The 21,717-nt window shown below is 37.9% G+C and overlaps 1 protein-coding gene across 1 annotated transcript in view; it reads right to left on the bottom strand.

Moving 5' to 3' along the window:
• Positions 1 to 1,113: 1,113 nt before the first annotated feature.
• LOC128864325 (uncharacterized) overlaps positions 1,114 to 21,717 on the bottom strand; it is a 113,579-nt gene continuing 92,975 nt past the window's right edge. Inside the window, exons 3-5 of the mRNA XM_054103934.1 lie at positions 15,842 to 15,978; positions 4,141 to 4,317; positions 1,114 to 1,263 (exon numbers count right to left, since the gene is read on the bottom strand). Of these exons, the coding sequence (XP_053959909.1) occupies positions 1,166 to 1,263; positions 4,141 to 4,317; positions 15,842 to 15,978 (412 nt within the window). The 3' untranslated portion in view covers positions 1,114 to 1,165. The remainder of the gene's footprint in view (positions 1,264 to 4,140; positions 4,318 to 15,841; positions 15,979 to 21,717) is intronic.

Genomic DNA, 21,717 nt, shown 5'->3' with positions numbered 1-21,717 from the left:
TGTCACGCCAAAAAGAGAGTTGTGAAAGCAACTTTTATTAAAATCAAATTTATTACATTTCTAAATAGACTCATGTCAAGGCGGGAATGATATTTAAATTACGTTTTGCTCTCCCTTTTTAATGAAAAGGGAAAAATTTATTATACTCGTATATGAGAGTGATGTAAGAATTTTTAGTGCAGCTGTTTTTAATTATTAATATGTACATCAATTTTATCAAAAACATAGTCCGCAAAGATAGAAATAAAATCTATAGGAATAACAGATTATACAAAAGTTTACTCAAATAATTAGTTTTTTCAACACAAATTTATTTTCCTTTCTCTTTCTGCATTTTTGGAAAATATTTTGCTTAAAAGCGCGCCACTTTCCTAATAACGCAGATCAACTGAAATAACACTTAATTTTACTAATGCAGCCAATTTGGGTGATAGCGCATGATAACTTAAATGCTAATGCCTCTTTCATAGTTAATTTCAAAAATTGTTTTAATTCTAACCTATAAACTAATTGTGTTACTTAGTCACTATTAAATACAGCATTTAATTAGGAAAAGCTTTGATTGTGTGTGTGAGTGTTGGATTTGTGTATGCGAAACACATAGGTAAGTGCACTGTAATTACATTTAGTAACAAATAGAGAAGGTCAGAAGTACATTAATACATGCATATGCACTCATACATATACGTGCATATGTACGACGCGTGTGCTCCAACAACAAAAGTTACTTTTGAATTTAGCATTTGATTTATTGACATTTGCTTTATTTGTTTTTGTTTATTCGCTATAGCGAGAGTTATAACTAAACTTGTCAATTATTTACTTGTTTACTTTCCTGCTATTTAGCGTCTCAGCTTTGCCTATGTGCGTACTCACACATGCACACATACTCGTACAAGTATATCTTATTACATTAGTTAATTTGTTTTGACTTCTATTTATTTATTTAATACTCGCTCTTTGTCTCTCTCTCTCGCTTACCTCTTCTCTTAATTGCCTACTATGTGTTATTATTTGCATTTTTCGTTCGACACAATTGACAAAATGTGTCCGTCCATTTGCTTAATGTAGTGTTAGCTGTTGTTGGTGTTGTTGCTATTGCTGGTACCGAAGTCGCTGTTGTAGTAGTTGGGCGCTGCCCTCCCTCCATTCCCTAGGTTTCCTCTCAGAGATATCTCGGACGTGACATGCAGCACAACAAACTCATATTCTTGCAAATGAAGTTGTGATTGCTTTTCACCGATTCAAGCGCCGCACTGCGCTCTATGTGATCAGGAAGGTAGGCAGATAGGAAGAAAGAGAAAAGCAAATTCATATTAAATTTATGAAATTATTTGGGCGATAATTCATATGTTGTTATCTATGCCATCTTTGTTCTTAGTGCAAGGGGAATAAGAAATGGATTTGAAATGAAATAGAAAATTATTATAACTTCTCAAAATTACTCTGAAAGAACTGGTCAACAAATGAAAGGCATTTCTTTAGTTCTTGCTACGAATACTTTGCTATGGAAGAAAACTTTGTCTTCCTCCTAAAGAATGACTTCAGTTATTTTTCTTGCATCTGTAAACACCAATCGCACTTTTCTTTTATACACTCTCACACATTCCTGAAAGGGTATTCTTTCCCATTTTCAATTGCACCTCATGTACAAATATCTAAAGAAAATATTTGTTTTACTCTTTCCTTCGTTTTCCTTTCTTTCGGCCTGTCGTTGAAGAATGTAAATTTTATCATTCAACTGAGTTCCGTCCTATTTGAGGCCGCTGATTTTTTTGGTTTTTAATTTTTGTCAAAAATCCATACTCTATGCAAATAGTGACAAGGGAAATTAAAGATAGTCTTAATCAACCAGAAAGCGTTTAACTGCAGAAACTCAATTACAAGTCAAATGTCGAAGATAGCGCAAGAATAGTTACTATAGCATTTAAAGATGAATAGCATCAACTTGGGGACTTTCCCCTTACAATGTTCATTGGTTTCACGCAGCAATAGTCAGACTAATTTCAGCTAAGGCGTACTGGTATGATGGCCGGCTTTAGATGGGTGCTAGGTCATAGAAATATAGCAGGACTCTGTATGGCAGATGAACTTGCCCGAAAAGGTACAACCGAAACAATCGGATAAAGCGTTGATATCCATGTCCATAGCCACTTGGAAATTACTGATAGACAGAGAAACTTTTAAAATAGTAAATATAAAATGGCAAAAACTGATAACATGCGAATTAAGCAAATTGACATGGTCGAAGCTCAACAGTGGTCGTTCAAAACGCCTGCTAAAACTGAACAGAGAGAATAAAAGAACGTTGATTTGTGTATTAGATGGTCATTGTCTAATAGGTAACCATGCTAGAAGGCTGGGAATTCCATACTATGATTATTGTAGAAGACGCTATAATACAGAAGAGAAGGAAACCATTAGCCACTTCCTTTGTGAGTGTGAAGCATTAGCATTACCCGTTTGGCAGTACATTTTCAATAGATGTAGCGGATATAGCGCAATTTAAACTAACGAAGTTAAGCTCGTTTATAAAAGCCACAAGATGGTATAAAAGTGTAAGGAAAAAGTTCCAATGGTATAACCAGGGTCGTAGAGAGCATATCCGGGCCCCGGGGGAGAATTGCAAATGCGGGCCCTTTCCATTTATGTCTTGTGCATATAAATACGTATAATCTCGAGTCCGAGCCCTTTTAGAACTCCGTGCCCGGGGGAAAAAGTACCCTACCCCCCCCCCCCCCCCCCCCCCTCTCGTCGGTCTTGTGTCTACGGGATCAAAAAATTTCTCAATATGCTCTTTCACATCTTCGCCTTCCGTCAACTTCTATAGCACTAGCTGCTTCAGTAGCGTTGCCTTTCGCGCCAGACCCTTTGACGCATAAATCGATTCCAACTTGACCCACACTTCTCGTGATGTCTCACATCCACGATGGATGTATAGCCAAAATCAAATCAACTTTAGCTTTACTTTCATTTCTCAACCATGTGCTTCTTGCAACAGGCTCGGTTTCTGGCGGTGTCACAATAGTACCACTTACATATTCCCACAGATCGTTTTTGACCAGCAATGCTTCTACTTGCATGCTCCAAGTATCGAAATTCTCCTTCGACAACAACTCGATCCGGGATGAGCTGGATGCAGAACTCGTGAACATCACACTAAATGTCTCGCTATATTTGTATGTGTCGATTTGATTTACCAAATTTTGATTTATCTTCAAAATATTATCCATGGACAAACTATGGGACTAAATACGCTTTATTTTGGACACCTGGGCGCATAACCTAATGCGATGCACGAACTATTTAGCAATCTTTATATAGAGATTTACAAAAGACGATATTAATGCGGTCACAGAAATAAGAAGAATAAGAATAAAGAAACAGATGATAAGTAATAGCAGATGACACGCATAGTGTTGCCAGAAATAACTTCAGCACACCTAAATATAAAAAGTACCTCTCTTTGTTGCAAGTAATCGGAATTGTTAGACGATTAAATTAAGCAGCTAAAACGTAATTATAATTTTTATTAGTTGCAAAGCAAATTTGTGCACTTGGCATGAGCTCTTGATTCTCTACATCCCGAATTGGCGTGTTGCCCCACCATACATATGCGCGCCCTCTGATCATTTAAAACTTTTACTGTGCTTGCTGATTGCTCTGATAACTACTGTCCTGCCAACTTGTTGATACAATTTTCTCACTTAACCGGATCCATCAATGCCAGCAACTGGCAAGGGCCAAACACATACACATGCACACACATAAAATAATACTTACCAATGCACTTACATACATACAAACATGAAGAGTGGGCACATTCATTACTGGCTCGATAACTTAAATTTTAATTGTTGGTGAGCACTGCTGCAGCTACGAATATGATTGCATTCCACATGCATACAATAAACACAATACGTATATGTATGCATGTCACTCCGTATGCCCCATTGCTGCCCCATGAACTGTAAGTAATTCCACTAAAGTGCCCCATCGATCCCTAATGTGTAACGCATTGCACACACACATGCTAACATTTTCACGCTCGAACTAATAATTTCGTGTTTTTCCCCAGTCGATTGTAATAGCAACTATTGTAATTACACGAACAATTTTCGTGCATTTGCTGGTACTCACCCAGATATGTGTCATGTTGTGGCATGTACTCTTGCATCTCAGACAATAGCACCGCTATATCCTGCGAATCCTTTGTAATGCTGCATAATTCCTCCTGATTGAAGTCGGGTGTTATTTGCTTGCAAAGCAATATTTGGCTGATGACATTGCCGAGGTTGGAAGGTCCGGCGCGGTTTTCTGTGGAATGATGAATAATACAAATGAAAATTCAAGAAATCATTAATTTGGAATTTATATTAATTTATCTCTATATTCATTAACACAATATTGAATAAATTTATGGGCAGCATCAAAAGTTCGGTGAAAAAGTGCCGATATATGACTTTCCAATTTAGTTTCAGTTTTCGACTTTTATTTTGAAAAGGGTATATATACTGACACAGATAGGGAGATAGATAGACAGTCAGAATGTAAAATGCAGCAGAATGGAGTCACACTAAGATTTAAAAGAATTTTTGTATACCAGTAACATGTTCCTAACCTTGGTTGTCCAAAACACCTTCTGCATCTTTGAGGATCTTCTAACAGATCCTTTTTAAACAATTGCTTAACGCTTAAAAGTTCGACTATACAAGAATTTGAATACGCAAATCTAGTACGCAATTCTTAGTAGGAAAACCTTATTGGTGGTGGTGAAAGAGCAATTGTGACTGGGAAACTACCTATTACGATTACCAGCCTTGTCCAACAATCTAATTTGCTTGATTTTGAACCAATAATGAAATAACTTTCAGCTTCTCGCACTGTAATTACAAATCCCATCGAAAAATAATAAAGATACATATTTTTTCTAACCCCCCAAAAAGGCATTTGATGATTGATCAGCATAGCAACGCTCTTTTTTCTTCCCCAGCCGAATTCTAAAAATTGTTCAATGAAATTCTATAGAACATTGAGTAATATCAGCTCATAAGCATGACATTCATCGCTGCCGTGGGCGTAGTCTTTAGTGCCCCGCTTATGCAGAGACTAGCGCCCCTTTGAATACTTTCTAGGCGTTTTACTGTTGTTCTTTTCTCGAGTGTTGGCCACGAGACTAAGACACCGTACAGGGTTTGTTTGAAAAGTAATGAGCCTTATTTTTTTTAAGCATTTTTATTACAACTTTTGGCTTATAGGACTAATATTCTTCAAAATGGGACCCTTGAGCGTCAATACACCGCTCGTAGTGGTCCTTCCACTGCAGGAAACATTTTTTAAACTCATCCGCCGGAATCGCCTTCAATTCGGCTGTCACAGTTCTTTGGATCGCCTCGATGGAGTCGAAACGCCTCCATTTCAGCTTTCTTTTCAGGCGCGGGAACAAGAAGAAGTCCGGAGGGGACAGGTCTGGGCTGTAGGGAGGGTGGGGAAGCACCCGAACCCCCATCTTGGCCAATGCAGAGGTGCAGAGGAAGGCGGCGTACGCCAGCGCATTATCGTGATGAAGAGTCCAATTGTTGACGAGGTTGGGCCTCCCGGCCTTCCTTGAACGACTTGTACCACCGTTTTACCTGGCCGCTGGACAGAGATTGGCCTCGTATGCCTCCTTGAGTAGCCCAATGGTTCCGGTACTCGTTTTGTTTAGCTTTACGCTTTGATCGAGTAACGTTGCTCCAACGATCGTTGCATTTTCGCCACTGCAAAATCCTAACACAATTTTAAAACAGCTTTCACGCGCGGAGCGATGTTGACTGCACCGCTGTTGCCAGCGAACTGGAACCATTTTCTAGTGGAAGGGGAAGGCCCAACGATCATTTTCCCCCATCAGCCGATTCGGTTGATCGCTTGGCAGACGCTCCGCGCGGGAAGGCTCATTATTTTTCAATCAAACACTCTATGTCATGATAGGCCGTACCACCGCTGTATATAGCCAGTGTATAACAGTAAGTATCTGAATGACGAAGAAAACTTGGTTTTCCTAAGGTTCGACAGGTTATTTTCACTAAAAGACTCAAAGAAGGCTTGAAGAAGCCTTGACAAATCAACTATAAGTGAATAAGATCATCACCCAAATAAAGTTGCATGCCTTGCAAGTTCTCTTGACGCAACTTCAGTTTTCTCTTCGGCAAAAATACGAAGAAGGCCAAAAAATAATAAATATTTATATTTTCAAAGACAATTTTCTACGTAATATATTCTGGCTAAATTTTCAGGAGTTTTAAATATTATTTATTTATTGAAAATCTCTAAAATATTTACTGCTTTGCCAACTTAAACTCAACAAATAGTTTGGAAAATAGCTTGCGCAAACTACGATGTATCCACCGATGTCTCACCAAAACTAAATTTTTATGTGAAAAAACTTGCAAATTCTGTAGAGCAGTGCACAAGAATTGAAATTATTTTAAGTAGTTTGTTTGCGCTTGTAGTAGTGCTAGCATAGTTCCTGCATTAAATGTAGCAGAAGTAGTTCAAGCCAATGCAATCAGAGCGCGTGCAAAGGATTTAAATTGAAAGTAAAGCAAAGTTTTGCTAAGCTACTAAAGCAAAGTGAGAGTTGTTGGGATGCTGCTGAGAGTTGCTGAGTGTATTGGGTTACAAAGGGAAGCAAGAGCGAAGGTAATACGCAATGAACTTGAAGAAGTTTGTAGTAATGCTTGCAGCGAGACAAGCAATTCAACGAAATGGCAAGTCGGCATAAGGACCAACCCAAACAGACTTGTACACACACACATATAGGAGCATGCATAGTAAGCAAAAGTTTTTAATACTAGTTATAATTTAAAAACAAAGTGCTCGTACTAATTATACTTTCAAGTTGGGAAAAACAACAAAAAATGTAGCATAAGTCCCGATTGCCATTGTTCACGGTATAGACATCCTTTCGTAGTTCGCCAAACGCCACATTAACAAAGGACCACATCAACGAACTTCTCAGGAGGTAGCAGGAGAAGAGTTTCGTTGAACACTGGCAAAGTTCTAGGCAGAAAACGGCTTTACCATCTAAATTTTGAAACAATAAACTCCAGAATGAGCTAAAATTTTTAAAAAGCCTTCAAATTGAGGTACCCTATATTTGAGCCTTGCACAATCGATCTCTTTTAATCGCAGTGCGCAATAATAATGACGGCTCCAAATGGCAGATGGTTTCTATGGAAAAAGAAAACCCTATAATTGTGACTGCCGATAAGCCATCGCTACTAAAAATATATATTTTGCAATTCGTTGTCTAATGTGCACAGAGGTTTCTAACCCAGTGTAAAAAGACGCTCAGCCCTAAGGGTGCGTGCATGTCAGAGATGCGATAAGCGATAAGAGCGTCGATAAGAGCAGCGACAAAAGCATAGCGTCGAGCTTTAGTTTTGTGTGGTGTATAAAACAGAGCTGCGATAAGAGCGTTAGTTGCATTTGCAATTTAAGTTTTGAAAAGAGAAGAGTTATAATATTTATAATAATGAGTGATTCAGAGGAAGAAAATATGTTGTTGTTGTTGACGCCTACTGCTGCATATTATCATCTACATAATACTGTAAGGGAAAAACGTCAGTTTTCGGCGCATCCTATAAACCAAGGGAGACTAGAACTCGGAGAATTTCACCATCTCTATAATAGTTTGAGACAGGATCCAAAAAAGTTTTTCGAATATATGAGAATGACAAGCGATACATTCGATTATATTCTGTCTCAAATTTCGGATCGACTGCAGCATAATTGGCAAAACTGACATAACAGACCAATCTTGCAAGAGGAGCGATTGATGCTTACAATAAGGTACACACGTACGAATAATTTTATAGGAGAAAAATTAACATATTCATTGGTAAATAACAAAAAAAAAAGAAATATTTTAAACATTTAGAATATTGTCAATCTAAATCGGATATTCATTGTTTTATGCATTGTCATCACATCTAGCCGTGCTGTTTTCAGTGTTACATTCAATATAAATAGGTATTGATTTATTAACCAGTTCATGTGTCTGCTGCAATACTTTGCCACAATTTATCCAAAACGAACCTGTTGTGGTGATTTGGATCTTTTTGATCCCAAATTGCAGGTTTTAAAAATACTGCACTTATAAAATCTTCTGTGTCCATTATCGATAACAGCGAAGAAATTACTAGCCTACAATTTCTACGCTCTTATCGATGATAGCGAGCGAAGAGTGAGTTAGCGCGCTGCTCCGACATGCACACTTCTATTAAAATACATGCATTAATTTTCTACGCTTCGCTCTTATCGACGCTCTTATCGCTTATCGCATCTCTGACATGCACGCACCCTAAGTGAACACGGCTATACTCGGAGCAAGAGCTAACTGTCTGAAGAAACACTGTGCATAATCAGTTTTTCCACGGAGTGTTGCTCTCAGAGAAATGCTTTATAAAACCCTCGCTTGAAGATGCTTTTATCAAGAAGGTAATTAGGAGGTTTTTCGGGTAACCATAACGAATAACACTTTAGTGAGTTACTTGGATTATCTGACACACAATATTAAAAAAAAAAACTTTGGATACTTTTGATATTATCATTCGATACTTTTTAATATTTTTAATGTTAGAGGTTTTTGGGTGTCCTAGATCTGATGAGAATGTGAACAGGAAGCTTCAAAAAATAGAAAAACCGTGGATTCCTTGATTTGTAAGGCACCATTAAAATGCTCAGCAGAATATAGAGGAAAAACTCTGCTAAATATTTAACAATTGATACTATTCCTGGGGGTTGGACTTCGACTGCATCTTTTAAGCTCCTTTCGTAACGTAATTTTAAAGTATTTGAGGTCGGGAGCAGGATGTCTCGCTTAACAATCATAAAACAGTTAAAAGTTTTAAAAATATCAGTATAATAAAACAGGTTTTAAATTTTTCGTAACTTTTCTAAATAGCAATTAAATATAGTTTTATATTATTTTCGAGAGGCATTTGGGTATAGTGATCCTCATAGGGAGTAGTCTACAGTAGTAATTATTTCTGTAATTTATTTAGAAAAATTAACTCCGATCCATTTTTTTACACCATATCATTTTGTAATAAACTGAATATAATATAATATCTATATCCCAAGCTTTTTGCCAAACCTTGCCAACTAACAATTTTCCCAAAATTCTGTTCGGAGTCTTCTTTGAGGGCTTACAAGTGGCAACAGCATGACTTCTGTTCCGATAATTTTTGCACTGCAATGTCATCAATAGAAAAATAGAGCATAAAGAATATGGTCATATTGAATCAAATATTTATATAAGCTAAGTGTCTTGTGCTTACACTAAAAGAAAATTAAAGCCCAACTTAACAACTTAACAAATTATTTATTTTTAATACTAACAAACAAAAACTTTAAACTCATACTAATCCAGCATCCGTCCCAAACTAACTGCGTTTTACCGTTTTTGAAAGTTATCGTTATATGGAAGATGGGCGTGGTTATAGACTAATTTCGCCTACTTTGAATACTACAATCTTGGGCAAAGAGTAATACTGGTTCTTCAATAAGTTTTGCGGTTCGATAAGAAAAACACAATTTTATGATTCGAGTTTCATCCCTGAAGTGAGAATCTAGAAGGGTTGCAAAATACGTTTCCACAGCTGTTATGACGGATGGAAGGCGATAGAAGCCAAATCTGTTGAATACCGTGGAAACTTCAACAATTCGAACTTTAGTTCATGGATTTTAGCCATTGTCAAAATGCTGTTTGTTGTTGTTGTAGCAGCATAAACATTCCCCATATTTACATACGGAGATTGCTACTGGAGTGACAGTCCTTGGCCGGATATCCGGGTCGTTTCGGTAACGTAGAACCGACTTTCGTGGAAACGTGGTCAAAACGCTGCATTGTTTTGATGAAAAATAATTTTTTTCTTTTGCAAACTGTGTCCTTTCGCAATTAGTATGTCCTTCAGCTGCTCTAAAAGGTTACAATAATATTCAAAATTAATTGTGCAACCATTTGGCAAGAAACCCACAACATTCGTATCTTAAAAAACTGGCACCTGCTTTTGGACGACTTTGACGTGGTTTGGCTTCAAGGCTTGTGCGACAAGGTTCAAATTCCAAATTCAGCAACCCATCTTTCTACCGCACTTATTGATTGTGCAAAGTCCTTATGCACTTTCAATATTCGTTCATAAATTTCCTTTGTTTTTAATCCTTCCAAAAATAAAAATTCAATCAGTGCACGATACCTGACTTTTTCTTTTGTAGAAAATACTGCGACACGTCGATACTAAATGGCTTGTAAACGAAGAACGAATTTACAGATTCAAATGAATCTTCACTTACGTTCATATAAAGAGTGTACCAACATTACAGGTAGGTACACAAAAAACATTTAGGCTAGTGGCAATGTACTCTCTTATCGAACCGCAAAACTCATTGAAGAACCTAGTATGTGTATCAAGTTTCATTGAAATATATTCATTTGTACCCGAATTGTAGTGGGCAGAGGCCGGCATGGCTGAATCGACTCCTCTCAATGTTCTGAGCATATTGGTATTGGTATAAATGTATATATTTATCTCGATTTCCTTAAGTCACCTGTCACCCAACCGCCAAGACACGTTTCAAATTCACCTCATGGTCCAGAATCTCAGCCCAAAGACACAACATACGAATCTTCAGGCGAAAGGTAAGAAATGATCGCGCCTTTCTGCTCAAATTACACGATATAGATATTCTCCTGATCTCTGAAACTCACTTTAAACTAGAACTTTATTTTGAATCCCAAATTACAATCACACAATGCACCCCGACGAAAAAGCACATGCCGGCTCTGCTATTCTCTAGATGCATTACAGCACTATCACAGCAAACTCTTTTTCTACAGAGGCTTTCACAATCCCATCAGTGTATAGCCCACCATGCTATCAAGACAGAGGAGTATGAAAAATTCTTTAAAACCCTTGGAAACAGGTTTCTAGCTGGAGGAGACTATAATGCCAAACACATCCATTGGGGGTCCTGTCTCTCTACCTCAAAAGATCGCGAAATTGAATCTCACCACAGCCTCCTCAGGCTCTCCAACGTATTAGCCCACTGATAATAAAATAATAATAAAATATAATAATAAAAGTAATAATATACCAGATCTCGTCGACTTTTGTGTAGCGAAAGGTATTCCAGCCAGAGAAATAACCTGCAGCTCGTGTTATGAACTAGGCTCCGATCACTCTCCCGCATTTGTCACACTAAATAAAGATTCAGCTGAATCACTTGCCCACTGTTGTCTCCACAACAGTAAAACCTTTTGGCCGTATTTCCGAGCCCTTATTACTTCAACCATTAACTTAAAACATCCACTCAAGTGCAATGAAGACATTATAACTGCTGTCAAGCATTTCATTAATTGTGTCGAATAGGCGACATGGAACTCCACACTATGCCTCACCAAGCCACACCACACACCCATGAAGTAAAAGAAAAGCTGAAGGAAAAACGAGAGGCAAGAAAATCATGCCAAGAAGCAGATATCATGAGGACAAGGAAACACTTCCCTCACTCCTCACTCACAAGAACTCAAAGAACTCTTTAAAAAATAGCACAACTCTCAGCTCCAAAACTGTTTCAGCAAATTTGATGCAACCCCTGCTACTGACTAATCTCTATGTAAGGTAAAAAAATTCCAACTCTCAGACGCTCCAAGCGCTACTCAAAAAGTAAAGGATACCCTAGAACAACCGCAACAGATCGACCCGCCCATAAAAATGAAGTTAAAAAAGTGATAAAAAAACATAAAAAAGAAGGCGCCTGGATGTGACCTCATAAGAGGAGAGGCGTTGAAACAATTCCCAGAAGAAGGGCTCACTTCCCTTACGTACGTATACAATTCTATTACATTATTTGGTTTTAAGCTCAAGTAAACCAGGAAAGAGCGCTGAACAAGTCGGATCATATCGTCCCATACCTATCTAAGTCATTGCCTTCTCCTCGAAAGAATGATGCCTATAATTGAAGAACGAAATATAATCCCGAATCACCAATTCGATTTCAGGAAAAAACACAGTACCATCGAACAAGTCCATAGACTCATGACTAGCATATACAAAGCTTTTGAATAAGAAAAATATTTCCCAGCGGCTTTTCTTGATATATCTCAAGCCGTTGACCGCTTTTGGAATGATGGCTTACTCTATAAAATAACAGACACTCTTCTAATAAATTATAACATATTTATTAAGTCCTACCTCGAAAATCGATATTTATTTGTCAAACAAGTCGAGAAACAGTCTGAGTTTCTCTCGAAAGTAAGCTGCCACTTCATTCAGCTATCTTGAAACCGATATGGACATATGGTATTCTTCAAATATATACTTCAAAGATTCCAGTCAGAAACCCGCAGAAAGGTCGCAAACGCCCCTTATTATAACACAAGTGCACAAATTCATCGTGATCTTAAAGTACCTACAATAACTGAAAAAGGCCACAGTAGACATAGCTATAAGCTTATTGTATTTTATAGTTAACTGTAAATACAATTGCCAATAAAAAAAAAAAATAATAAAAAAAAATACGAAAATATGCCACATCACACAACACACGACTACAATCCTACTCAAATCCTCTTATCACAGGAATAATTCCTCTTCTTCTTAATTGGCGCGATAACCGCTTACGCGATTTTGGCCGAGTTTAGCAAAGAGCGCCAGTGGTTTTTTCTCGTGCTAACCGGCACCAGTTGGACACACCAAAGGAAGCCAAGTCCTTCTCCACCTAATCTTTTCAACGCAGAGAATGCCTTCATCTTCCTCTACTACCACCAGCTGGTACCACATAAAATATAGGGTTTTTCAAGAGCGGGTACCTGTTGAAATGGAATGAAATGGCGTTTGCTGTGTGGCACGTAGCGTCGTCCTGCTGGAACCACATGTCATCTAGGTCCATATGGTTCAATATGGGCCATAAGAAATTGGAAGGGCCACCACGTCTACCGCAAAATGGGCGCAATGCGCGCAACGTTTGCGTTAATGAACAGTCATTTTGATAATAAAATTTTATCATTTCAACGTGCTGTTCAATGGTGTAACTTGCCATGATGTAATAAACAACTGAATAATAAACAAAATATTTGACAGATGTCACCAAAACAAAATGGCTGCCACAGGGCGCCAAAATCGACCCGCGCCAATGAAAAAACCCTTTACTTTCAGAGCCGGAGCGTTTGTATAAATTCGGACGACATGACCCAGCCAACGTTGCCGCTGGATCTTTATTCGCTGCGGTATGTCTATGGCTTTGTTCTTACAGGAAAACGCCCCGTTCTTAAAACCTTCTGCAAGCCGCCGAACTTTCTGGTAGAATTTTCGGTAGTTGTTCCTGTTGGCGAGCATCTCAAAATCCTCGCGCTCACGTATTTCGGCCTTTCGTTTCTTCTGTCGGATAATACGTCTCTCTTCCTTCCTTAGCTCTCGGCAGCGATCCCACATGGCTCGCGTTGCGGCCGATCGCAGCGTGGCTCTATAGGCTGCATCTTTTCTTTCTGCGGCAGCACGACATTCCTCGTCGTACCAACTGTTCTTTCGGGCTCGCCGGAATCCGATTTCTTCTTCGGCGCCAGTACGTAGAGACCGAGAAATGTGTCTGCATTGCTCGTGCGTTCCGGTTTGTTGGGCAGTATGTATGTTGTGATTGCAGTTTTTCGATGTCGAACATTCTTGTGTTGTTAGATCTACGCTTTTTGCTGCTTAGAGTCGTGAGCGTAGTTTGGCTGCAACAAGGCAGTGATCCGAGTCGATGTTGGGTCCTCGGATCGTACGTACATCTAATACACTAGAAGCTTGTCTCCCATCTATCACAACATGATCGATCTGGTTTCGGGTTTTCCGATCAGAAGACAGCCAGGTAGCTTGGTGTATCTTTTCATGCTGGAATCTGGTGCTGCAGACTACCATGTTTCGGGCCTCGGGGAAGTCAATCAGCCTCTGTCCATTACCGAATGTTTGGTTATGCAGGCTGAAGTTTCCGACGATTTTTATGTCGTGACGGGGGCAGCGCTCATAGGTACGTTCCAGGGGCTCAAGAAATCTTTGGTGGCATCGTCCTTCTTTTCTATCGCGGCGTGTGCGCAAATGATGGAGATGTAAAAAAATCGCGCTTTAATGCGGATTATTGCGAGACGCTCGTTCACCCGAGTGAACGCCAGTACTTGGCGACGAAGTTTCTCTCCCACAACAAATCTGACACCAAATTTGCGCTCTTTTATATGGCTGTTGTATTAGACGTCGCAAGGTCCTAAATTTTTCTTGCCTTGTCCCGTCCATCTTGGATGGCAGTGAAGTCAGCCTTTACATTCACGAGGACATCAGCCAGTCAGGTAAAGGCACCTTCCCCATTAAGGGACTGGACATTCCAGGTGCATGGTCTCATATCGTAGCCCTTAGTTCGTTTGCAGGGGTCGTCATAAGTGTAGGGAGTTCTGATCCGAGACTTTGTTTGTGTTTTCATTGTGTTTTCATATGAAAATAAATTAGTCTAGATTATTATTTATCATAAAATTAGTAAATGGTTGCACCACTGGGTGTGTTCCGTAAATGTTCTTTTTTCTCTTAAATGAATTAAATAGTTTTAAGTAAAAATATTGCTCATTGTTTAAAAATAAATCGGAATAAAGAAATGGATCTAATAAAAAAAATTCTTTAAGCCGCTACATACAATCGTTATGTGAACAAAATTATACCTTTGAGCAAAATTAAGCGGATATAAAGTGGAAAAGAAATCGGCTGTATTCTACTCAGAACTCGAAATCAGAAGATTTTTTTAGGTGCCATATTACTTCGGAATCCTAAACGGAAACCTTCATATTGACATTCATTGAGCCATAAAGGTTTGTCTTTCATACAGAAGTAGTTGACCGAGTTACTCAATGGTCGAGTTAAGGCTCAGTGGTCGAAAATATTTCTGGTGGCACTATGGACTATGGAAGCTCTAGCACAATTCTAAAAAATTTAAGAGTTCTAAAAATGTGTCCAAAATTATCTACAATTTTCTGTTTATTAGATGCATTTGATAACACTTCAGCCCCCTTTGGTTTGCTGGGTGTAAAATTACATATTAAAAAACTTTACAGTGGAATGAGTACACAAAATGTACAATGATTTCTTCAAATGTATATCAATTTTTGCATTCACATGTGTGGGTATGCGAGTAACAGTATTTCTTCATGTGGGTTTATATTCATTGCGATGAGTAGAAAGTTTTACTTGATTTGTATTTTAGGTTCAACATGAAATGATAGTAGCAGAAGAAGTGACAATAGCGCAATACTTATTTCCTTCCTCAACACTAAAATTATACTAAAACCCTTGCTCAGCCATTCTGCACACAATCTCCATATTTTATACTACAATACTTCAACCGTCACTTTGAAATAAGACTGGAGACTGTAAGTGGCATACCGTATATGAATCTACAGTTCTAATACACTCAACTTTTTTTTTCTTTGCATTGCCTCTTTTTTGCGCTGACCAAATTTCACAAGATTTTCGTTAGTGTAAATTCCCATTTAAGTACGAGTACGAGTACGCTTGCCGAAATCACTTCAATTGCTGTCAGGGGTAATAAAAGTGAGCAGTGCATACCTTTGAGATTTTCACTGACAACCATAAAAGCAATAAAATAAGTTGCAGAGTAAGTGTAAAACCAAGTTTGAATGCGCTTTGAAACCACTTTACATACGCATGCGCATACTATGGTATATGTAAGGGTGTGTGTATGAGGTGCGAACTATGGAGTAAGTTTAAATGCACGAATGCATGTCTGCCTTAGTATTTGTGTGCACGTAACCACTTACCGTAATAACCGGACATGTCCATTGGCACCACCTGTATGAGGCGATAACTTTTTATTAGTTCGTGTAGAAATCGCTGCGCCAAGTAAAATAGCAGCACTAGATGCGGATTATCAGTGAGCACACCTTCGCTGACAGCGCTGTAAAGAAATAAAAGAAAGCAGGAAGAGTAGTGAATACAAGAAGTCATTGTGATAAGTTAAACGTAAGTTGAAAATAAAATGATATGTTCTATATTGGTTGGGGTATTTCAGCTGCGAATGCTGATTCTGGAGAAAAATCGCTTAGGTAGGTACGTCGTGCATGGATACATTGTCATGACATTCAAAATAGCGTAAGAAATGATAATATTTTACACATTCGATGCCATTGCACTCGTCTTGAAATTTCATTAGAAGTGAACGTATTTGTGCAAGTAAGCACAAGGAGATGCAATAAACGAATATATAATTTTTAGATGAAAATTTAATAGTGCCGTTATACGCTATTCGGTATACTTGCACTTAGAATCATTTTCTCAAGTGCGCATTTAAATGTATATGCTCGTTAAACATATTGTCGTTTTCTGGATTGTCTGTTAGGCGCATATACTGCGTCATTTCATATGACCGATACTTATTCCGTATAGAAGAACCCCAGCAACGTTAGTATAAACAAATTTCACAGATCAACGCGAGTTCACTATTTTGAATTTGTCTTTTTATACCAAAATTCAAAGGCCTATAAAACTGAATATTCGAAAATTTTCTAAATTTTTAGAAAGTCTGCAATTTTCTCTAAAATACTGTGAATTTTTTTTCAATTTGCACAAAGTTTAAAACTTTGGTTTATATGATTTTGTGGAAGAATGCACTATTTTTTCATGAAACAATTATTGAAATAATTTTTTTGCAAATTTAAACTGTTCAACAGCAAAATTTTTATTTAATTATATATATAGCATCTTGATCGTAGTACATCGTAGTACATTGGTATTCCTGGCTGAGTGCTTGGACAACCCCCCACAAATCTATATCTGGCATCTTGATCACAAATTTCGCGGAATATACTCTGAAAATTCAAAATAAAAGTTTATTCCTCAAAAGTGATATTATCGCCTTCAAAGTACTCGCCATCAACTGCAAGCCACTTATGACATCGTTTGATCCAGCTCTCGAAACATTTCTGGAACTCCATTTTCGGTGTAGCCTTCTTAGATTTCTCCATTACTTCCTTTTGGCTGTTGAAACCCTATCCCTGTAAAGTTTTTGCTCGATTAATCTGAAAAAAATCTCATTTAGTCATATCAGGAGAATTCAATGGCGATTGGATAGCATTCGTTTCATTCTTGGACAAAAATTCACGAATTTCGTGCAAAAGCCTCGGGTTGTTTTCCCACAAATCCCTTATTTTGCTTGACGAATTGCTTCACGGTAGCAACTCATAACGCCGAAATTATAGTATTTATTAACTAAAAAATTCGTTTGTAACTAAAAACTAAAAAAATTCGTTTTTAACTAAAATTAACTAAAAAATACCGTTTTAATCTGTAAAACCGTGGCCATTGCTTTCTTTTTTGACTGATTCATTCGGAGCTCGCCACTCACTCGCTTAATGTCTGGATGGTGTGTCGTACTCATAAGCTCAGGGGTTGTCTCTAGTAATGATGCGTTTGATGAACGTTTGGTCGGATTAAGCCTTGGAAATCTTTTTTTTTTTTTTTTTTTGGTGATATCAGCGCGGTCCATTTTTGACATGAAATTCAAGTCCTTTGGACCAACCATCAACTTTACAGTAACAGGTCGCAAACTCAAATCATTAAATATAATATCCTGAATGGTTCCATAAGCAATGTTTAAGTCCTGTGCCACATCTCTGATGCTTAATTTTCAGTTATTGATTAACTTTTCTTTCACTTTAATGATGTTTTCATCAGTTTTCGATTTCGATGGCCTGCCACTCGTTCATCATCCTCGATGGACTCACGATTTCTTCTGAAGCGTTCAATGTATTTTTAGTACAAAATCGTTTTCGCATATTCAGAACCATATTTAAACCTTAAAAATATGTAAAACACGTGCAGGGGTAGAATTACTCAAGACGGCATAACTTTTATCAATGTCAAGCAATGGCGATGCTATTTTACAGATTTGGTTACCTAGCAAAAAAAAAGAAGTCAAAATTCAATATATGACTTAAAGCGACACTTGGCGGTTGTTCCGGGAACTTTCTGATCAAAGCGGAATACTCATAAATAATTGGCTTTTACACCCTTTTGTTGGCGGTTTGGCCAATTCCTCTTCTTGCTTTTATATTAACGAAATATGGCCATTTTTTTGTTCCTTATTTACTTTTAATAACTTTTTTATGAAAACATAGTTAATTTCCTATAAAAACCATATAAGGGGGGATTCCCATTTCAAACGCCACAAAATACGGTTTTTTTACGATTTTTTATTGGAAAAACTATCAGTTGAGTCTTTTGGAAAATTTACAGCCATATTTATTATGCACTATATAAAATGAACTCGATTTCCTGGAAAATTGTGGCTTTGACAACGCTCGAGGTGAAATTTCTATCAAAATTCCTGGTCGCTGGCCGCCACGATAACTCAGCTCCGGGTTGTCTGAAAGGAAAAATTCAAATGGCATTTTACTCCTTATGAATATAGTTTCAGTATGAGCTATTGAAAACATTTTTTTCGAAAATTAATATAACTGCGATGGTTGCAAGACAAAGTTTGTTTTTTCGCACATTTTTTCCTCGGATTTTTTTATAAAAAAATGTCATGCATGTGTCTTATTTTCCGTAGTTTATGATAGAGACAGATATTATTTCGAGATTCGTGTCAAACTTGACAGCAATCGACCGAATAGTTCTCGAGATATCATGACGGCCGCATAGAAAAATGCTGTTTTGAAAAAAACGCATTCAAATATTTATGTGAAAAAAGGTATATATTTAAGACTCACAGCATTTTCGTGTTAATCAGTTATTCCAGGACCATATAGTACTCCCTCTTCCTCTTCAAAAAATTGATTTTGTACCATTTGCTGACCCCGACGTAAAATTCGAGCTTCTTTCGTTGCATTAAGGCTCGGCTATTGCTCGCGCGCTTTCTCAGCATTATGGAGCGCGCCGAGTTCATTGATCACGCGTAACTTCGTCAATTTAACGAATTTTGTCATGCAATTTTTCACAGAGTTCTTTGAAAGTGTAATAAACAAGAATCGGTAAAAAAAAATCGATTTTTTTAAGCCGGGGAATAGGAATCCCCCCTAAATTCAAGCTTCAGTCTTTGAGTAACTCTAAAAAATGTTCGTTCGAAAGTCTCAATCGAAGTCTAGAAAATATTTAAATTTTGTGTTTCTTTTCTTTGGTAGAGTAGTGATTATGTTTTAACTAATTATTTCTCCTTTTTTGTCTGCTTTTCGATGTAGAATCTGTTGGTATTGGAACAAGGCATAAGAATTTAGTGGCAAGGTCTGCTTACCCATCCACTACTCCGATATGAATGGAAATACACAGAATTTAAAACATAGTCTGGCGATTTATTAAACTCTTTATGAACTTTCTTATAGTCATGCATTTATTTGATAATTCGGATTTTAAAACAGAGAGGTTGTCATTAAAATTCAAAGGTTTCTGAAAACACTGTGGAACAAATTCAGGTTAGCCAAAATTAAGTCCATTCTGAGAGTGGCGGGTGAAAATAGAGGCGAAATTAGAAGACCCGTAACGCGCCGTTTTTTTATGTTAGTTCGAATTTTTTTTTAATCGGCCTTCGAAGTTTGCAGTCAAATGCCGATTTTCAGTATATTGTTTCATAAGTACCACAAAAATTTTCGAAATCAATTTTTTCAAAAATTGTAATTGTTGCACAGGTCTCTAGCAATAATTTGGCTTTTACAGATTGAAAAAATATCAATTAGTCGACGAGTTATAGCCAAAAAACCATATAAACAATTTTGCTCCGATTTCGAACTTCGAAGGCCGATTAAAAGAAAATTCGAACTAACATAGAAAAACGGCGCGATACGGGTCTTCTAATTTCGCCTCTATTTTCACCCGCCACTCTCAGAATGGACCTAATTTTTGCCAACCTGAATTTGTTCCACAGTGTAATTCTTAGCGCTACTTCAGCAGTAGATATCGAAGGCAAGTTGCGAAGTCGATTCAACACTAACATTAGGCTGTCATCTTTCAATACAACTTCATCTTGGAAAATAAGAAAAAGTCAGTTCTCTTCGACCATATCGAGACCTTAGAATAGACGCACCAACTTTGGAATGCCCTTTCGCCGAAACCGTACATTGATAAAGGGCCCGTGAATTGATGTTCTGTCAAAAAAGGATCGGGAATTGTTCAATAAAACCCAAAATAATTGCTTAGTTATCAATATTTATTTTGTCGCATTAAAAATATGCTCCTTTCGAACGAATGAAATGTGCCAAAGATTAGTCCAATCATCAAAGTACCTTTTAAACGAGTTTGAAGAGATCTTCTTCAGCTCCTTCAGCGAATTCTCTTTAATGAACTCAAAGCAGCGTCCGAAGAGTGGCAGTTTTAGGAAAAGGAAAAAGATACAGGGGGTTAAATCTGGTGAATACGGTGGTTGTTCGAGTTTTTGATCAAAAAAGTGTTCACAATATGAGCTTTGTGAGACGGTGCGTTATCATGGTGTAATATCCGACGAATTGAGCCATTTCGTACGCACATTCGTTCTCAAAAGCCGCATAACTTCCCAATAATATTCTTTATTTACCGTAGAACCATTTGAAACGAATTCCGAGTGCACAACACCATCATAATCAAAGAAAACGAGTAGCATGACATTCACTTTTGACCGACTTTGACGTGGTTTTTTGGGTTTCTGCTCATGTGGATAGCGCCCTTCAGCCGCCTGTTGACTGGTTTGCATGTCAAACTCATATACCCACGTCTCATCATCTGTTATGATGCGCTGGATAAACGTTAGATCCGAATTCCTTTGCTGAAGCAGCCACGCGTCTCATGCCCAATTTATGGGGTAAAATGTTGCGAATTGATTCATGAAACACGCTAAGATCACAACTACCTCCCTCAAACTCAAATGATGGTTTTCCAGCACCATTTCCTTGACTTTGTCGACGTTTTCATCCGTTGAAGACGTTGATGGGCGACCACATCGGGGCAAATCTCCGACAACTTCTCGGCTCTCTGCAAAAGCCTTATACTACTCGTACACCCGTGTTTTGATAAAGCACACTCACCATAGGCTTTCTGCAACATTTTCAACTATTCGGCACACTAAATCCCGTTCAAAACACAAAATTTAAGACAACTTCTTTGTTCGATATTTTTATCCATAGTGAAAATCGCAGACAACACCTGCGATTCACTGATATAATTATATAATTAAATGCAAAAACAAGCTAATTCACAGATCACGCTGAAACTCTGCGACACTATAGAGCGCAGTTCTACAAGCATTCCAGCAAAAAAATGTTGACATATGTGTAACGCGCGCTTTTTAAATGAACAATTCCCGATATTTTACAGAAGTAACTATCCCGTATCTTTTTTTTTTTTTGGGTAGGAGGTTAAAATCAAAATGTCAGAAACATCATCAACAGCGCCGTCGCACCAGTGGTATGTGGGGCATGCTCCCACTAACACTATAACATTCCTCCTCCTCGGCTGATATCTCCGCGCGTGTACGTAGTTACCGTAAGTCCCATAGTTATCTATGTAAACAAGGAGGCCATTCGAGGGTTGACTTTGGCCCTTATGGGGTCCAGAGTTTAGAGCCAGACTTCAAGCCGGAATTAATGGGGAGCCATCTCAACCCAACCTATGTGGTCACTGAAGACTACGCGCTTTGTGAGACCTGCCACGTTTGAAAGGAGGAGGCATTTTT

This window comes from Anastrepha ludens, chromosome 5 (assembly GCF_028408465.1).
Source record: "Anastrepha ludens isolate Willacy chromosome 5, idAnaLude1.1, whole genome shotgun sequence".
In the NCBI taxonomy this organism is placed as follows: domain Eukaryota; kingdom Metazoa; phylum Arthropoda; class Insecta; order Diptera; family Tephritidae; genus Anastrepha; species Anastrepha ludens.
Note: the sequence above shows the minus strand (reverse complement) of the source record. Positions and strands in the feature narration are given on the sequence as shown.